This window comes from Eriocheir sinensis, chromosome 19 (assembly GCF_024679095.1).
Source record: "Eriocheir sinensis breed Jianghai 21 chromosome 19, ASM2467909v1, whole genome shotgun sequence".
NCBI lineage: Eukaryota > Metazoa > Arthropoda > Malacostraca > Decapoda > Varunidae > Eriocheir > Eriocheir sinensis.
The window spans coordinates 19807529-19825227 of NC_066527.1; the positions used below are offsets into that span (position 1 = coordinate 19807529).

At 45.6% G+C, this 17699-nt stretch overlaps 1 protein-coding gene across 3 annotated transcripts in view; it reads left to right on the top strand.

Annotated features, from left to right (window-relative positions):
• The first annotated feature begins 430 nt into the window (after positions 1-430).
• The window catches only part of LOC127000875 (NBAS subunit of NRZ tethering complex-like), a 101797-nt gene continuing 84528 nt past the window's right edge, over positions 431-17699 (top strand). For all 3 annotated transcript variants that reach the window (XM_050864984.1, XM_050864981.1, XM_050864983.1), the window contains exons 1-20: positions 431-896; positions 1996-2132; positions 2339-2475; positions 2755-2893; positions 3502-3588; positions 4385-4525; positions 5023-5143; positions 5837-6289; positions 6897-7129; positions 7607-7753; positions 8212-8401; positions 11254-11424; positions 12172-12264; positions 12604-12824; positions 13137-13229; positions 13718-13922; positions 14884-15015; positions 15572-15730; positions 16317-16468; positions 16916-17101. In XM_050864984.1, coding sequence (XP_050720941.1) covers positions 810-896; positions 1996-2132; positions 2339-2475; positions 2755-2893; positions 3502-3588; positions 4385-4525; positions 5023-5143; positions 5837-6289; positions 6897-7129; positions 7607-7753; positions 8212-8401; positions 11254-11424; positions 12172-12264; positions 12604-12824; positions 13137-13229; positions 13718-13922; positions 14884-15015; positions 15572-15730; positions 16317-16468; positions 16916-17101 — 3284 coding nt within the window. In that variant the 5' untranslated portion in view covers positions 431-809. The remainder of the gene's footprint in view (positions 897-1995; positions 2133-2338; positions 2476-2754; positions 2894-3501; positions 3589-4384; positions 4526-5022; positions 5144-5836; positions 6290-6896; positions 7130-7606; positions 7754-8211; positions 8402-11253; positions 11425-12171; positions 12265-12603; positions 12825-13136; positions 13230-13717; positions 13923-14883; positions 15016-15571; positions 15731-16316; positions 16469-16915; positions 17102-17699) is intronic.

Sequence of the window (17699 nt, forward strand, 5' to 3'; positions counted from 1 at the left end):
ATTCCACTTTAAAAGATAAAATTGGTGCCTCTGCCATGCTAACAACCCTACATTGTGTCATTTCCCCTGATACATTGATTTCTATTACTCTATTTCCATAATGTAGAAAAAAAAATAGTTTAGAGCAACTCCAAATGCTACTGTCATTCCCCACAACCTTACATAGTGTTCTTTTGTTTGGTTAATGGACCATATCTACTCAGTGCACGCTCCACCACCCAAAAACCCCGTGTTCCTACAGGTCCCCCAAGATCGTTAAAGGTAGGGGATAGGCATAAAACTTGAAAAGAGGCATAACTCGAAAAGTAGACATTTGCGACGGAAATGAGGTACAAAATCATGCAATTCACTACATTTATCACCAGAGAAAAACATGAACCACGTAAGAAAATCGTTGGTTGGGTGAAACTGTAAATTGTCCCAAATAATAATTAAACGCAACTTCAAAAATTCCCGCGTTCTCGCCCTGCAACGTGTAGCGGCACTCGGCTCGTGGTGGGCGGGGCTCGGCGCGGCGGGTTTGTTTACCTCGCACCGCTGCTCCAGTGCTCCTGCCGCCGCCTGTCACTGGTCCGCGCACGTGTGTCGCCTTACTGACGTGACCCAGACCGTGCTCACCCGTGCCATGGCGAGCACGTGAAGCAGAGGCTGTGAGGCTCATGTTTGCTGTGATGAACGAGTGAAACAGTGGCCGAGGCGAGAGTTATGGCGTGTTGAGGTGACGGTGTCCGCGGGTGAGTGTGTTCCTGCGGCGGCCAGTGGTCAGTCAGCAGGTGTGAGGCCAGCCAGGTGTGAGTGAGGCCAGGGCCATGGCGCACGCGAGCCCCGGCCAGGAGGACAACATCCTCTACGAGCTCCTGGTGCACGCGGAATGGCCCCTGGAGCCAGAGGTTCACGTGAGTATTACACAACATATGTATAGTGGACGTGGGTCAGCGGCGCCACACAGGCACGCGACACCAACGTTGCCAGATTGTTGCACTCAGCTGCTTATATTTCCCGACTTTCTGCCCAAAAAACTGTCTTCTGGGCTCCAATAACGAAACTGATATATAGTCATCATTAAAAGAGGTAGATTCTGATGTTTTTAGCAATAGTTAGGCATCAAAAAACGGTAAATACTATGCTCTGAGTACGAAAATCTGGCAACGGTGCGCGACACACCGCCGGCACATTGTCAACTGAAGCCCGCCGGTGTTGATTGAGGCGAATGATGGTTTTATTCCACTCTCACTAAATCCACTCGAGTTATTGACACTTTCTGATAGATCTCAATGTGCTCAACATTTCTTAGTATCGTTACTGTTGCCATACTTGTTTCTGTGATAATACTTTTTTCATTCGCTAAAATGTTGGGTAAATCTTAAGAATAGCGGCTCCTAGCAGGTGTGCATTTAGGGCACGGTGTGGTGGTAATTACAACATTTCTAGCACGTACGACGGGGTTTGGACAAGCGGACAGGCATGTTTATGTCACAAGGGGTGTATTTTTCCACGCGGGCCTCACAATTTCTTCTAAGTCGATGGGCGATGAGACTGCGAGCTCTGGGGTGAAGAAAGGGAAGAGCCCATGCGGAAAAATACACCCCTTGTGACATAAACACGCCTGTCTGCTTGTCAAAACCCCGTTGTACGTGCTAGAAATGTTGTAATTACCACCACACCGTGCCCTAAATGCGCACCTGGTAGGAGCCGTTACTCTTAAGATTTACCCCTTTAGGAGTTAGTTTCAATATAATATGACAGTTTTTATTAAGTTTGATAGTTAATTGTAGCCCATTTTGTCGTATGTAGTAGTGATTTGCTGCGGCGGTGAGTGATGTAAAGTGGCAGCTTGGTGTGAAGTTAAAGAAAGACTGGAAATTCACCCTAAAGATGTCTGTATACCCCAGTGAACATTGGTGCACAGTCCACAATCAGAGTTCAGCTGTTGAGCCAAGGCCAGCTAGGCGAGTGGGTAGCCGGGAGAACCATCATATCTTGGTCTTCCCACAGGGGGGCGGCGCCAACAGCCTCGGGGGGAACTTCTTCTACCGCACCCTGACCAGGACGCCCGCCAACATCTGGTCCCTGGCGTCCTCCATGTGGACCTACCTCTCCCCTTCTTCCCCCCTCCCCCCTACCCTGGCTAAGTAGGTGGTCAAGAGTATTACCTTATTTTATTATTATTCTGTTACTTATTCTATTAATCTTTTACTGTTATTATTATTTGTTACTACTTAAATTTTTTGGCTTTTTTTGTAACATCAAGGATTCTGTGATGATGTTGGCCACACTCTCTTTTTCTGTGGCTCTGGTGGGTGTAGTAATGACCTCCCTTGCTTCCTCCCTCACACAGACTGGTGGGGGGGCGATGTGGGTGGCAGCTGGGCGTAGGGGCTCAGGGGGCAGTGGTGGCTGTGGTGCAGGCGGCCACACTCGAGATCAGGGCCAAGAAGGATGAGTTTGCTTCTGTTGTCGGCAAGAACACTAGTTGTAAGTATATATATATTGTTTTAGTTGTTGTTGATTATAGTCTCATCTCCTTTGTTTCTTGTCCCTCTATCTGTTATTTTACTGCTGATACTGTTATTGGTGGTATTATTTTCCTGTTGGTATTGTTAGTATTCTTATTTCGCTCTTTTTATTGTAAGTGTTATTTTGTGCTGCCATTATTGTTAGTTATTATTATCCCGTAACATCCATATTCCATCACCACTTTCCTTCCTCCTTTCCCATCCATACTTTATCACCATTGTCCATCCTCCCCAACAGTATACCTTGACCCCTTCCCGTCATGGCGGCGCGTGGCCTGGTCCGCCGACTGCTCCATGGTGGGCCTGGCGTACAGCTCAGGGGCAGTGGAAGTGTTCAATACCCTCGGCACCTCCATCTTCACCATCTACCCTCCTAAGTGAGCCAGGGAAAGGGCTGGGTTAGGTTAGGGTCACATGGTTAGGTCAGATTTATGGTAGGTTAAGTTAGAGAGAGACATGGGTAAAATCTCTGTTGTCTTATCTTTAAATAAATAACATCTTCACCATCTACCCTCCTAAGTGAGCCAGGGAAGGGGATGGGTTAGGTTAGGGTCACATGGTTAGGTCAGATTTATGTTAGGTTAAGTTAGAGAGAGACATGGGTAAAATCTGTTGATTTATCTATGTTGATATCTTAGGTTATTTGATGTCTTTTTCACTGTTTTTAGCCAGTGATTGTATGGAATTATTGTATTATCCGGCCCAGACCCCAGAATGCACAGACCCTAATTAGGCAAACTAGATAAGGAAATGTTACTATCTATCTGTGTGTGTGTGTGTGTGTGTGTGTGTGTGTATTTACCTAGTTGTAGTTTTACAGGGCCTGGGCTTGCGCTCGTGTGGTCCCGCCTCCATATCTGTATTTGTCCAGTTTTTCCCTAATTGTGTGTTTTGTGTGTGTGTGTGTGTGTGTGTGTGTGTGTGTGTGTGTGTGTGTGTGTGTTATACAGGTGCATTACTACCCCCCCCCCCCCCCTACACACAGGTACCGGGAGGGGGCGCCACAGGTGGACGCCAGCAATGCACTCGCCGCGCTTGTGTTTTCAGACGTCCGGACACAAAAGATCAAGTGGTGAGTTTGGGCATGGCGTGTAAGGGAAGGGTGTAGCCTGGTGTTAGTGGTGGGCATGGGGTGTAAGGGAAGGGTGTAGCCTGATATTAGTGGTGGGCATGGGGTGTAAGGGAAGGGTGTAGCCTGGTGTTAGTGATGGGTGTGTAGTTGTAGACTGGGTATGGGGTGTAAGGGAAGGGTGTAGCCTGGTGTTAGTGGTGGGCATGGGGTGTAAGGGAAGGGTGTAGCCTGGTGTTAGTGATGGGTGTGTAGTTGTAGACTGGTTATGGGGTGTAAGGGAAGGGTATAGCCTGGTGTTAGTGATGGGTGTGTAGTTGTAGACTGGGTATGGGGTGTAAGGGAAGGGTGTTGTCAGGTGTTAATGGTTGGCATGGGGTGTAAGGGAAGGGTATAGCCTGGTGTTAGTGATGGGTGTGTAGTAATAGACTGGTTATGGGGTGTAAGGGAAAGTGTGTAGCTGGATGTAAGTGGTAAGTGTGGGGTGTAAGTGGAAGGTATTTTTTATTTTTTATTTGTTTATTTATTTATTTATTTTTTTTACGAGTTCGTCTATAGCACCGGTAGGCTTTCTTCAGGGGCCTGATGGTCGTCCCAAGCTCGTCGTGGTGCAGGCAATTTTTATAGTGGCGCCATTTATTCTTTTATTTATTTATTATAGTCAGTGTGCTTGTTTGTTTACCAATGTACTTTTTTATTTCATTATCTCTTTTTGCCTGTGAATGACCCCCTCGGAAAAATAAATAATAAAAACATGTCTACATACTAGGTCGATATCTTAACACCTCTTTCCCCCCAGGGCCGCCGAGCTCCTCCTGGTGGACTACAAGGGTGGCGTCCGCAGCTATTTGGTGTCCCCGACGGAGGGTTACCAGGAGAGCCACACCTTCTCTCTCGGCAAGGTGTACCCGATTGGCATCACTGCGGCCACTCTATACAGGTACAGGCACAGCTTTCCTTTCCTTCCTGATCCTTTTTTTCTCCTTTTCTCTCCTTGTTTGTATGTGTGTTGTACCTTTTTTGTGTTATCTGTCATGGCTTTGGTGGTTAATAGAGAAGCTTATTGTCATGTGTATCTTTTTCTTCTTCTTCTTCTTCTACGGTGCCAAGATATAACGCCTCAATAATCATCATCAATCTTCTTCTTCGTCATCTTCTTCTTCTTCTTCTTCCAACTGGTTTCCTCCTATCTACCTCTACCTCCACGTCTCTTCACCCTTCTCATGTCTTCCTCCTCACACTGTCTCCAGGTCTGCTTCGGTCATCCAGCTGGTCTCCTCCTTTCTACCTCCACCTTGGCAGCTCTTCTGAATACATGACCCTCCTCCCTTCTCTTGACGTGCCCATACCATCTCAATCTCTGCCTGTTGTGTGTATATTCCCTTTCAATATGTTCTACTGACTGTGTATGTGTGTGTGTGTGTGTGTGTGTTGCAGGGACTTCCTCCTGGTGGCCGGGTCGTGTCCCTTCATGAATGACGTGACGCTGAAGAGGAATGGCTTGGGGCACGGCATCACCCTCTGGAGAATGCTCAACGACCACCCCTTCTACAAGCAGGTGAGGGAAGGGAGGGTGTGGGTGGGTGTGGGTTAGTGGGTGGGTGGGTGTAGATATAGTATAGGGTAGTTGTTTGTAGGTGTGTTTGTGTGTATGTATGAAGGTGTAGAAAAGTGTACGTGTGTGTGTGCGTTTGCGAATCAGGAGGTGTAGGGAAGTTTACTGTGTGTATTTGTATGTGTGTTTATGTGTGTGTGTTTGTGTGTATGTATGGAGGTGTAGAAAAGTGTACGTGTGTGTGTGCGTTTGCGAATCAGAAGGTGTAGGAAAGTTTACTGTGTGTATTTGTGTGTTTGTTTACATGTGTGTGTGTGTGTGTGTGTGTGTGTGTGTGTAAGGAGATGTTGAAAAGTTGTCTGTGTGTGTTTCTGTGTTCATGTACGTAACAAAGTGTATGGAAGCTCTCTTATGTGTGTATATATGTGCGTGTGTGTGTGTGTGTATGGAGGTTAAGTAAGTTATTCTCCTATAATGAGTAAAAAAGAGGATAGTTAGGCAAGTAAAGGAAAATATGAGGAGAGAAAAGAAGGAAGAATTAAAAAAAGAGAAGAAAAGAGAGAGAGAGGGAAGAGAAAAAAAAAGAAACAGCTGGCAAAAAAGGAGAAAAATATATAATTGACAACCAACCACTAGGAAACTTCACCTTAACGAGACCCATCAGTACAGGTGTTCGCTCTCTCTCCCTCCTTCCAGGTTGCCACTATAGATGAGGATGAGTACCTGCCGCCCAGCGTGGGGTTGTGGGGTCACGTGATGGCGCGCTGGTCCCCGCCGCACCATGACTGTGTGTTTCAGCTTAGCGTGTCACCCTCCGCCCGCCAGCTGGCAGCACTACACACCTCCGGCAGCCTCTCCATCTGGGAACTCCCGTCACTCCGCAAGATGAAGTTCTGGACGCTTGTGGACCAGCCAGAACACGATACCCGGAACCCTAGCCTGGTGGAGCCCTTCGCACGCCCCCCCGGCCCCCGCCCAAGGTCCAGTCAAGGCTTTGGGGCGCCCTGGAGTCACCCGGCGGAGTTGACGTGGTGGTCGGAGTTGGCGGTGATCGTGGCGCGGTACTCTGGCAGTGTGACCGTTAGCTCTGTGGCCACGCTCAGGAATTTGCTTGGGGAGTCGCCGGAGTTCCTGGAGGGGGTGCCGCAGGTGGGTGTATGGGGGGTGGGATGGAGGGGAACTTATGTTTTTAGTTTATTTCTCATCCAGTTTTTAGTTGGGTTTAGTTTAGTCTAGTCTAATTTTTATTCAGTTTTAGTCTTTGGATTTCATTCTCTTTTTGCTCAATGTGGATTTATCCTTTGCAATTTTGCTTTATTTTGAGCAGGAGTTTATGCTCTGTCAATACCAATTATTATTATTATTATTTTTTTTTTAATGTTCCACCTGGTTGGGCCTGGTGGTCGCCCCAGCCCGTTGTGGTGCAGGAGTGTTTATAGTGTCACCACCTTGCTTGACTCATACTGTCCCCTGGAGCTCATTTTTGACCCTCTGTTTTGGGACCCAGGGAGATAATATTGAGTTTGTGTTGATAGTGATCCTCAGGACAGCATCTTCAGGATCATAAATATGCATCTTTTCCTGCCTATACAATCAACAGCCTTAAGTAGGAACTCTGTATATATTTTTCTTTGATATCAAACATCAATAATACCCAGCATTCACTCGGAATAGTGTTAAATAAAATATTGCTGTTCACAAAAAATTACTTAATGATCTTTATCTTACAACCTTTCACTGTGACCCCAAACACCAGATCAGCGAGGCATACGACCGTGCCTTTCTGAGCCTGGAGGTGGAGGGGCGGCCCATGACCAAGCGCCTCCTCAGCAGCTTCTCCGAGGGGGGCGAGCGGGAGGAGGAGGCGGAGGGCGAGGATTACCTTGACTCGGAGGAGGAGGACGAGGAGGAGGAGGAGGAGGGATCATTGCTGAGGAGGTCAAGTCGGGTCGCAAAGAGCATCTTGTATTGGGTGACGGATGCTGAGAGGTGAGCTGTTTGTGTGTTTGTGTGTGTGTTTTGTTTTTGTGGTCTGTGTGTGTTTTAGTTCTTGTTTCTTTTTTTCTTTTCTGTGTGTTTGTGTATTTTTTTCTGTTTTTTTGTGTTTTTGTATTTTTTATGTATTGTGTTTGTCATTTTTTTTATTACTCTGTGTTTTGTTGGATGACCGTGGCAGAAGAGCGTCGTATTTTCTCATTTCTGTAACTCCTACTCCTTAGCATATTCAATTCCTTGCCTGCCGAGTCTCTCTTTCCATTACTCATCCATTGTTGACCCATTCTACTAGTGGTTTCCCCTGGTAAAATTTAATTCAATCCTGCTCTCATCCACTCTGCACAAAGTCATCCTCATTCATTCTTATATTTTGAAATCATCACAAAATAACAATCCTTCAAACACTAGGCAGAATCAGACCATTCAAACACAATAAGTAGATATAGAGAATCTCCATCTTTCACTTTCCAGGTTCCGCCCACACAGCCGTCGGCCTCGTGTGGTACAGAGAACCTACCGGCTGCTGTGCCTTAAGAGTACCACGCCAGAGGAGCTCTTCACCCGCAAGATTGAGAATGAGGAGTACGGGGAGGCTTTAGCCCTGGCACGCAGCTATGGGTGAGTGGGGGGGGGGCTGGGAGGCAGGGGAAGGAAGAGGAAGTGATGGGGTGTGTGGGTGGGAATGAGAAATGTTGGGGTGTAGTGTTGGGGGCCAGGGGAATGAAGGGGGGGTTGGAGCTTTGGGGAGGGAAGGGATGTGTTGGGGTGTATGGGGAAGGAATGGAGATGTTGTAGGGTGTGGGGGAAAAGGAGGGGATGTTTGCAGTGGTTGGGAGGGAAAGGAAAGTGTTAAGGTGCTGGGGAGGGTCAATTTCAGAAGGACAATCTAATGTTGCTTTGAATGATGTTATGGTGTGTTATGGTCAGTTTGAATTTTTTAATTTTTTTTCTTTTTACATTCCCCATAACCCTCCTTCATCACCCCTTACTGGAAATACTAACCTAACCTGTACTCCCCATCACCTCTTACTGCAAATACACTAACCTAACCCATACTCCCTTCCCCTCTACCCCAGGCTGGACTGTGACCGTGTGTACCAGCAGCAGTGGCGCCGCAGCCCCGTCACGGTTGCCTCTATTCAGGACTACCTTGCCAAGATACACAAGCGCTCCTGGGTGCTGGCCGAGTGCCTGTCCAGGGTGCCGCAGGACCTGGATGCCGCCCGTGAGCTGCTTCTCTATGGGCTGCGTGGCACTGACTTGGAGGTGGGTGGGGTGGGTGGGTGGTGGGTGTTGCTTTGTTTTTATGTTTGTTTAGGTTGGTATCGGGTGGATGGTCATGGGGTGGGGTTGGTGGGTGGTGGGGAAGGAGTGGAGGTGTTGGTGGGGTTGGTTGGTCTGGGAATTATTTTATATAGATATTTTTTTAATCTATCTTTCTAAGGAAATTTTGGGTTAGTCCAGGAGTTGGTTGCTCATGAGAATGCTTGAATTTTTTGCTTGCTTTTCTTAATATTTTTGTCTGGGGATGAAATGTTTGGGGATATGTATTTTTAGGATGTATTTATGTTTTTAGGATGTATATATTTTGGATTTTGGGATTTATATTTTTAGGATGTATATATTTTGGATTTTTGGGGAGATTTATATTTTTAGGATGTATTATTTTGGATTTTGGGGGAGATTTATATTTTTAGGATGTATATTTATGAGATTTTATGAGAGATACGTATATAGTTTTGGGAGTTCTTGCCAAGATGTATATTTTTAAGATGAATACTTGTTCGAATTTGGAGGATATAAATTTTGTAGATTTTGGGTGGATGTATTTATCTTTTGTGTCAGGGTATTTCTTATGTCTGGAGGGATTATGAATTTTTGAGATGTCTGTTTTTATTGTTATGTATTGTTTGTTTTCATATGGTGTAGTTATCCTCATGTTTGCTGTTCTTTAACCCGGTAGCAGCAAGGATCACGTTTCTTAATGGTCCCTCTAAGCAAGAAAAATGAGAAAAAATCATCACTCACACAAACCGTTTCATAATATATATCGAAGCATTTGTGATCAGTTTATGCATCATCTATTTTAGGGGGTTTATATCATGGCACAAATTTGGCCCATCGCTGCTACACAGTAAAGCCACAAATTTGGCCCGTCGCTGCTACATGGTAAGCCACAAATTTGGCCTGTCGCTGCTACACGGTAAAGCCACAAATTTGGCCCGTCACTGCTACACGGTAAAGCCACAAATTTGGCCCGTTGCTGCTACATGGTAAGCCACAAATTTGGCTCGTTGCTGCTACACGGTAAAGCCACAAATTTGGCCTGTTGCTGCTACATGGTAAGCCACAAATTTGGCTCGTTGCTGCTACACGGTAAAGCCACAAATTTGGCCCGTTGCTGCTACATGGTAAGCCACAAATTTGGCTCGTTGCTGCTACACGGTAAAGCCACAAATTTGGCTTGTTGCTGCTGCCACAAATTTTGCCCGTCGCTGCTACCGGGTTAATTGGTGTTTATTAGCTTGAAGTGTTATGTCATTTTCTATTCATTTATTCTATTCATTTGATATATTGCCAATTTTTTATTTCAGCAACTGGTGTGAATTACTTTTTATTATGATGTGTTTTCCTTGCTTGACACTATGGGCATTTTATCTGTTCATTAATTCATCAACAGTTTTTAATATGTTCCACTCTCATAAATTATAGTTCCTCTTCATCCAGTTATTTTCTGTATGTTGTTAAATATTCTGGTCTCTTACATTCAATTAATTTTCTATCTTCTTCCTTTTCATTTGTTTTCATGATTTCAGCTTTTTTTCATGTGGCAAAAGTTTACTTGCTCAGTTTTATTAATAAGATTCTATTTGCTTGCAGGTTTCTTTTATGTTGTTTCATATGATCAGTGTTATTTCCGCTTAGCTTCAATCTGTGTTTCCAAAGCAATTTTGAAATATATAAACAATACCTGTCATTTCTTCTTAAAAACTCCACTATCAATCACCTCAACACTAATCTAACTACCTCTAACTAACTAACCTACTCTAACTACCCTCTATAACTAACTAATCCAACTATCCTTTACAACTAACCCCAAGTACTCTTCCAAAGCAATTTTGAAATATATAAACAATACCTGTCATTTCTTCTTAAAAACTCCACTATCAATTCCCTCAACACTAATCTAACTAACTAACTTACTCTAACTAACCTAACTATCCTTTATGACTAACCCCAAGTACCCTTCCAAAGCAATTTTGAAATATATAAACAATACCTGTCATTTCAACTCCTCCCAATTAACTAACCTAACTATCCTTTATGACTAACCCCAAGTACCCTTCCAAAGCAATTTTGAAATATATAAACAATACCTGTCATTTCTTCAACTCCACTATCAATCACCTCAACACTAATCTAACTACCTCTAACTAACTAACCTACTCTAACTACCCTTTACAACTAACTAACCTAACTATCCTTTACAACTAACCCCAACTACTCTTCCAAAGCAATTTTGAAATATATAAACAATACCTGTCATTTCTTCTTCAAAACTCCACTATCAATCCCCTCAACACTAATCTAACGAACTAACTTACTCTAACTACCCTCTACAACTAACTAACCTAACTATCCTTTACAACTAACCCCAAGTACTCTTCCAAAGCAATTTTGAAATATATAAACAATTCCTGTCATTTCTTGAACTCCACTATCAATCCCCTCAACACTAATCTAACTACCTCTAACTAACTAACTTGCTCAAACTACCCTCTACAACTAACTAACCTAACTATCCTTTACAACTAACTCTAACTACTCTTCACTAACTGACTAACTTCACTATCCTAATCCTCACTTTCTCCATCATCCCCTCCTAACCTAACTACTGATGCAACTAATCCTTACTGCCCTTCACTAAATAACGAGAGGATTCATTTTCTTCATTTAATTTTTATTTCATCAGTTTAGTAAATTTGTCCATCTCCTGCTCTTTTACTTTTATATTGCTTGGTTCAGACTCTACCCACCCTTTATTAACCAACTAACTTCCTTTTTTCTAACTAACTCCACTCTAACTCCCCTAATATCCTCTCCCCACCCACCCCTAGGCCGTCATTGCCATAGGGGAGGGGAGCGACAATGGGGAGTTCATTGTGTGCAGCCCCGAGGATGAGGAGGCCCTTGACGCGGCGCTGGACATCCCACCGGGGGAGTACCAGGCCAGGATGCAGGAACAGGCCGCCAAGGAGCTTAAGAGGAAACACCAATTGCTCTCGAAGGTGCTGGAGGAGGAGGAGGAGGGAGGGAAGGAGGAGTAAAGATAAGGAATGAGATAGGAGGAAGGAAATGGGAAGGGTAGAAAGGAGGAAAGACACTGGAAGGCAGAGGAAGATTGGAGAAGGAAGAGGGACATACAGAGAGGAAAAGGAGAGGAATGGAGGAGTTAAAAAGAAGGAACAAAGGAAGGAGGGAGAGGAGGAGGAGGAGGAAGGAAAGGGGAAGGGGTAGAAAGGAGGAAATGAGGGTAGGGAGGGAGGAAGGGAAGGGAAGGTAGGAAAAAACAGGGAAGATTGGAGAAAGGAGAACAGAGGCAGAGAGGAGGAGGAGGAAGAGAGGGATGGAAGGTTAAAAAGAAGGAAGGAAGGAGGGAGGGAGAGAGAGTGTGGATGGAAAGGGCCAGAGAAAGACGAGGGAAAGTAGGGGGAAGAGAAGAGAGCAAGAAGAGGAGAGGATAGAGAGAGAAGGAAGGAAAAGAGAGTAGCAAGTAGCGGGCTTTTTTTTATTTATTTATTTATTTATTTATTTTTTTTTTTTTACTCTTTTTGTTGCCCTTGAGCCACATCCTTTGATATATAAAAAAAAGAAGAAGAAATATTAATAGGAAGGAAAACTACGTATATAAAACTTATTGAAGGAAGGAAAGAGAAAGAGAGAGAGAGAGTGAGAGGGTGAGTGTTCCATATCCCAAAGTCTGCATGTGTAAAAATCCATCTCTACATAATCCTTCTCTCTCCTCCCCTCAACAGATCAACTTTGCCAGCCTCACCTCAGAGCAGAGAACTGTGATTGTGGCGCGACAAAAACTCCTCACCTACCTCGATCGCCTGGCAACATATGAGGTGAGACTCGTGTGTGTGTGTGTGTGTGTGTGTGTGTATATCAATCTATCTATACATACAAACATATATTTTTTTTCTTATTTTTATTTATTCACCAATTTGGGCATTCAAGGGCAAAGCAAATAAGAAAACTCCACAAGACGTAGAAAAAGTAGATGAGAGAAGGCATGGAGGAAGAGAAGAGAGGAGAAAGAGGGACATAGAGAGAGGAGGAGGAGAAGGAAGAGGAGGGTAGAGTAAAGAAAGGAAGGGGTGAAAGTAGATGTGCGAGGCCTCCAGACATTACTCCTATATTTGACCTTTTATAAACACCCTAATACTCATTCTCCCGCCCCTTAGGTCCTCCTCGGCGGCGCTCACTTGGCCCCAGAACACTATGACGCCGGATTCTACGATAAGTTCCGCAGCCAGTCGGCCATTGGCGCCACGGTGGAGTTTGCCCGCGGCGGCGACTGGGGCGGCGTGGAGGTCATGTTCACCTACCACGGGGAGGACACGCTGCCGCACCGCCTCGCCGTGCTCTCGAACTTCCCCCCGACGCTTGGCCCCTACGAGTACAGGTGGGGGAGTCTGCCGCTGTACCCTCATGAAATCCCGAATGTATCACTTTCAATTATTTACAGCCGTCCCTCAAATAGTAAGGTTTCCAATAGTTTGGTTTCGGTTTGATACGAATTGTCATAGAAGGTCTTTTAAGGATTTTTAAATTTCCTGCTCGTTGCGAAATTTAAAAATCCTAAAAAAATCTATGAAAATCCACATAAAACTGAAACCGAACTATTGGAAACTGTACTATTTGAGGGATGACTGGATATATTTTTGGGGGGCTTTTTTGTGCCTTTATATAAATTATTTTGTCTCCCCTCGGCCAGGTCGCTGCTGCCAGAGTGTAAGGGGGACAAGGTGTTTCCCTGGGAGCAGGAGCGACTCAGGGATGACGACTGGTGTGAGGAGCCAGCCTGCAGGTGAGAGAGAGAGAGAGAGAGAGAGAGAGAGAGAGAGAGAGAGAGAGAGTTGCATTGAATAGTAATGGTTAGAATAATAATGATGATAAAAGTGTGCCTCCTCTTGCAGACTCCTTATGATCTTGTCCCTTCCCATTACCACCCAATACCTAACATAACCTCCCCCTAACCTAACACCCCTCCCCCATACCCTACCCCCCTTAACCTACCCCCCCCCCTACCCTATCCTACCACCACCCCACATCTCCCCTAACCTAACCCCCCTTAACTTAACCTCCTCTAACCTAACCCCCCCTTGACCTAACCCCCCTAACCTCCCCTAACTTAACCTCCCTAACCTACACCTCCCCTAACCTAACCCCCCCCCCCCACAACTTAACCTCCCTCTAACCTAACCACCCCTAACCTAACCCCCCTAACTTCCCTCTAACTTAACCTCCCTAACCTACATCTCCCTTAACTTAACCCACCACCCCATACCACCCCAGGGAAGCAGTCACACAGGACAGAGGTGACCCGGCGGCGTTCCTCTACCGGGAGCGTCCGAGCCTAGAGCAGTTCCGCGGGCCTAAGCTGGACGGCGGCGTGGTGAGCGAGTGGTACAGGGAGAGGGCGAGGGAGGTGGAGCGCTGCAGCCACTTTGTTGACGTTGCCCTTGACCTCCTGAAGCTTGGCCGGGAGAGGGGCGTAGAGGTGAGAGAGAGAGAGAGAGAGAGAGAGAGAGAGAGAGAGAGAGAGAGAGTGGTCTGTGTTTTCATATGTTGTGTGTCCTAGGGTGGTATTTTAAGACTCATTCGCTTTTCACATCAGGTGTTTCTAAAGGTCAAAGAGGGGGTCAGTCGGATTATAGTGAGTGTTTTCGTAGGTTCATGGTACAGAGGAAGGGTCACACTACCACCAGGGTCACAAAACTACCCCTGGAAATGCCCACCACTCCTACGAAAGCCTTATCAAATATGTGTGTTTTTAGGTTCATGGTGCAGAGGAAGGGTCACACTACCACCAGGGTCATAAAACTACTTCTGGAAATGCCCACAACTCCTATGAAAGCCTTATCAAATATGTGTGTTTTTAGGTTCATGGTACAGAAGAAGGGTCACACTACCACCAGGGTCATAAAACTACCTCTGGAAATGCCCACAACTCCTATGAAAGCCTTGTCAAATATGTGTGTTTTTAGGTTCATGGTACAGAGGAAGGGTCACACTACCACCAGGGTCATAAAACTACCCCTGGAAATGCCCACAACTCCTATGAAAGCCTTGTCAAATATGTGTGTTTTTAGGTTCATGGTACAGAGGAAGGGTCACACTACCACCAGGGTCATAAAACTACCTCTGGAAATGCCCACAACTCCTATGAAAGCCTTATCAAATATGTGTGTTTTTAGGTTCATGGTACAGAAGAAGGGTCACACTACCACCAGGGTCATAAAACTACCCCTGGAAATGCCCACAACTCCTACGAAAGCCTTATCAAATATGTGTGATTTTAGGTTCATGGTACAGAGGAAGGGTCACACTACCACCAGGGTCATAAAACTACCCCTGGAAATGCCCACAACTCCTACGAAAGCTTTGTCAAATATGTGAACTTGGGTGATAAAATATTTTAAAATACGACCCCTAATCTTCTTCACCCCTTCTCACCCCAGGGCTTGGAGGAGCTGCTGGACGCCCTGGACTCGCTGGAGGTGATGGTGTACGAGGTGGGGCTGTCCTCAATGACCCTCGACAAGTTCCTCGGCCTCTCCGACGATGAGAAGATCACGCACCTTATGTCCACAGTGAGTCCCTAGCGGTTCAGCAGTCAAGGGGTTTAGCAGTCAAGGGGTTTGGCAGTCAAGGGGTTTGGCAGTCAAGGGGTTTAGTGATCAAGGGGTTTAGTGATCAAGGGGTTTAGCAGTCAAGTGGTTTAGTGATCAAGTGGTTTAGTGATCAAGGGGTTTAGCGATCAAGGGGTTTGGCAGTCAAGGGGTTTAGCAGTCAAGGGGTTTAGCAGTCAAGGGGTTTAGCAGTCAAGGGGTTTAGTGATCAAGGGGTTTAGCAGTCAAGGGGTTTAGCAGTCAAGGGGTTTAGCAGTCAAGGGGTTTAGCAGTCAAGGGGTTTAGCAGTCAAGGGGTTTAGCAGTCAAGCAGTTTAGCAGTCAAGCAATTTAGTGTTTTTGCTTAGTGCCGTCAGCTGATTTATTGTTTTTATTGTTTATTCTTCATTATTTGTTAATTTATATACATTTTTTTGTGTGTTTTTATAATTTTCATGTGTATTTTAGTCCCTAGCGATTGTTATATGGCTGACATCCCAGACAGACTAAGCCTTCATCCACTCATCCATCCTCCACAGAGCACGCCGGAGACCTACATCCAGAACATCCGTCGGTGGCTGCTGCCGTTCCTGGCCCGCTGCGACAAGGGCCAGCCGGGCCGCGCCAGTAGCCTGCTCAGGGCCTACATGGTGGCCACTGCCAAGACGGACCTCGGCCTGCCACTCAAGATACTGCAGGTAGACTTTATGATTTTATTTATTCATTCTCTCTCTCTCTCTCTCTCTCTCTCTCTCTCTCTCTCTCTCTCTCTCTCTCTCTCTCTCTCTCTCTCTCTCTCTCCTTCCTCCATCTTTCTCTCTTCTAGATAAGGTATGATCTGGTTAGGTGAGATGAGGTTAAGTATTGTAATTTGAGGTTATGTTAGGTTACTTGAGGTGAGATAAGGTAGGTTAGGTCAGGTTAGGAAATGTGAGGTCATGTTGTATGTTATTTTAGGTTGAATTAGGTGAGGATAGGTAGGTTAGGTGAGGTAAGATGAGATTATAAGTTAATTGAGGTTGAATTAGTTGATAGCCAGGTTAGGTGAGGTAAGGTATGGTGAGGTAAAGTTAAGCACTGTAATGTGAGGTTATGTTATGCTAGGTTACTTGAGATTAAAAATTAGGTGAGAATAGTTGGGTTAGGTGAGGTAAGACTAGGTGGAGTTAGGTAAGGGAAGGTTGTACAAGGTTAGATAAGGGAAGGTAAGGCTATGTTAAGTAAGGTAACTACCCCTACCTCCCATCCACCCCACCCCTCATAACTCCTTTCTTTCCCACCCAGCACTCCCGGCCCGACCAGTCCTTCTCCGCCATCATCCAGTCGGCAGAGGAGATGATGGCGGTGGCCGTGGAGTGTGTGTACGCCTGTGAGAGGGAGACGCAGCTGCCCTGGGCCATCGCCTGTGTGGAGTGTCTGCCAGAGAGGGAGTCAGGGTGAGTGTGTGAACAGTTGTGAACAAATTAAAAGTTCTTCCCATAGGATCAATGCCCCAAGTTTTGTGCTTTTTTTTTGTGGTATTTATATCAATTTAATGTGAACTCTTTGCAACACTATAATGCTCCTCCCTCCTTATTCTCAATGCTATGTTCCTCCTCTCTCCATTCTGCAGCTATGATCAAGACTTTCAGCAGGATTGAAAACTAATAAATGTGATTAAAAGTTCTAGGAAATACGCATTATTAAAAATTTTGGAGGGTATAAAATTTTAAAATGGAGGTTACACAAACTTTATCATGGAGGGTACAGAAATTTTAACGAAGGGCACATCAACTTATAACTATGGAGGGAAGACGATGAGTAAGTGTTCTTCAGGAGCTTCCATGTGTCGGCAGATTGACCATTCGTAACCTCTATTTATCCTGTGTGTTGTGTCCCCCCAGCCGCACCCCTGAGTCCCTGTCCAAGCTGCATGACCTGGCCGACACGCTGGAGTCCCACCTCAACGCCGCCGAGCTCCTGAGCAGCTACGGCGTGAACCTAACGCCACGCCACCTGAGGGACATGCAGGGCGACGCAGCCAGGGTGGGCGAGGTGCTCACTAAGGTCACCAGGCTGGCCGCTAAGAGGTGGGTGTGGGGGTGGGGGTGTGGGAGTGGGCAGAGGATTGGTGTGTTTGATGAGGTGAAGGGATGTGGAGGAAGGCTGTGATGCATGGAGCTATTATTAACACAGTAGCTGCGAGGATCATGTTTCTTAAAGGTCCCTCTAAGCGAGAAAAATGAGAAAAAATCACTCGCACAAACCATTCCATAATATACATCAACGCATTTGTAATCAGTTTTTGCATCATCTGTTTTAGGGGGTTTATATCATGGCAAAAATATGGCCTGTCGCTGCTACACGGTAAAGCCACAAATTTGGCCCATCTCTGCTACTGGGTTAAGCGTGTAATATGTATTGATGAAGGAAGTTGCAGAGAGACTAAAGCAAGAAGAGTGTGCAGTGCCATAGCCTGGGACCATGACGGTGTTGTGGGATGGCAGGGGTTAACGTGTGTGTGTCTTTATGTTGAAGGTTGTGTCTTGGTGCAGAAGGAAGCTGGTAATGTGTGTGTTGCTAGATTTGTGGTGATCCCAAAAAACTGCTTCTGATGCTTGTATATAAGGAAGGAGTCAATGATTTATGCCTGAAGCTGCAGTTATGATTGTGTTGATTTAATATAAC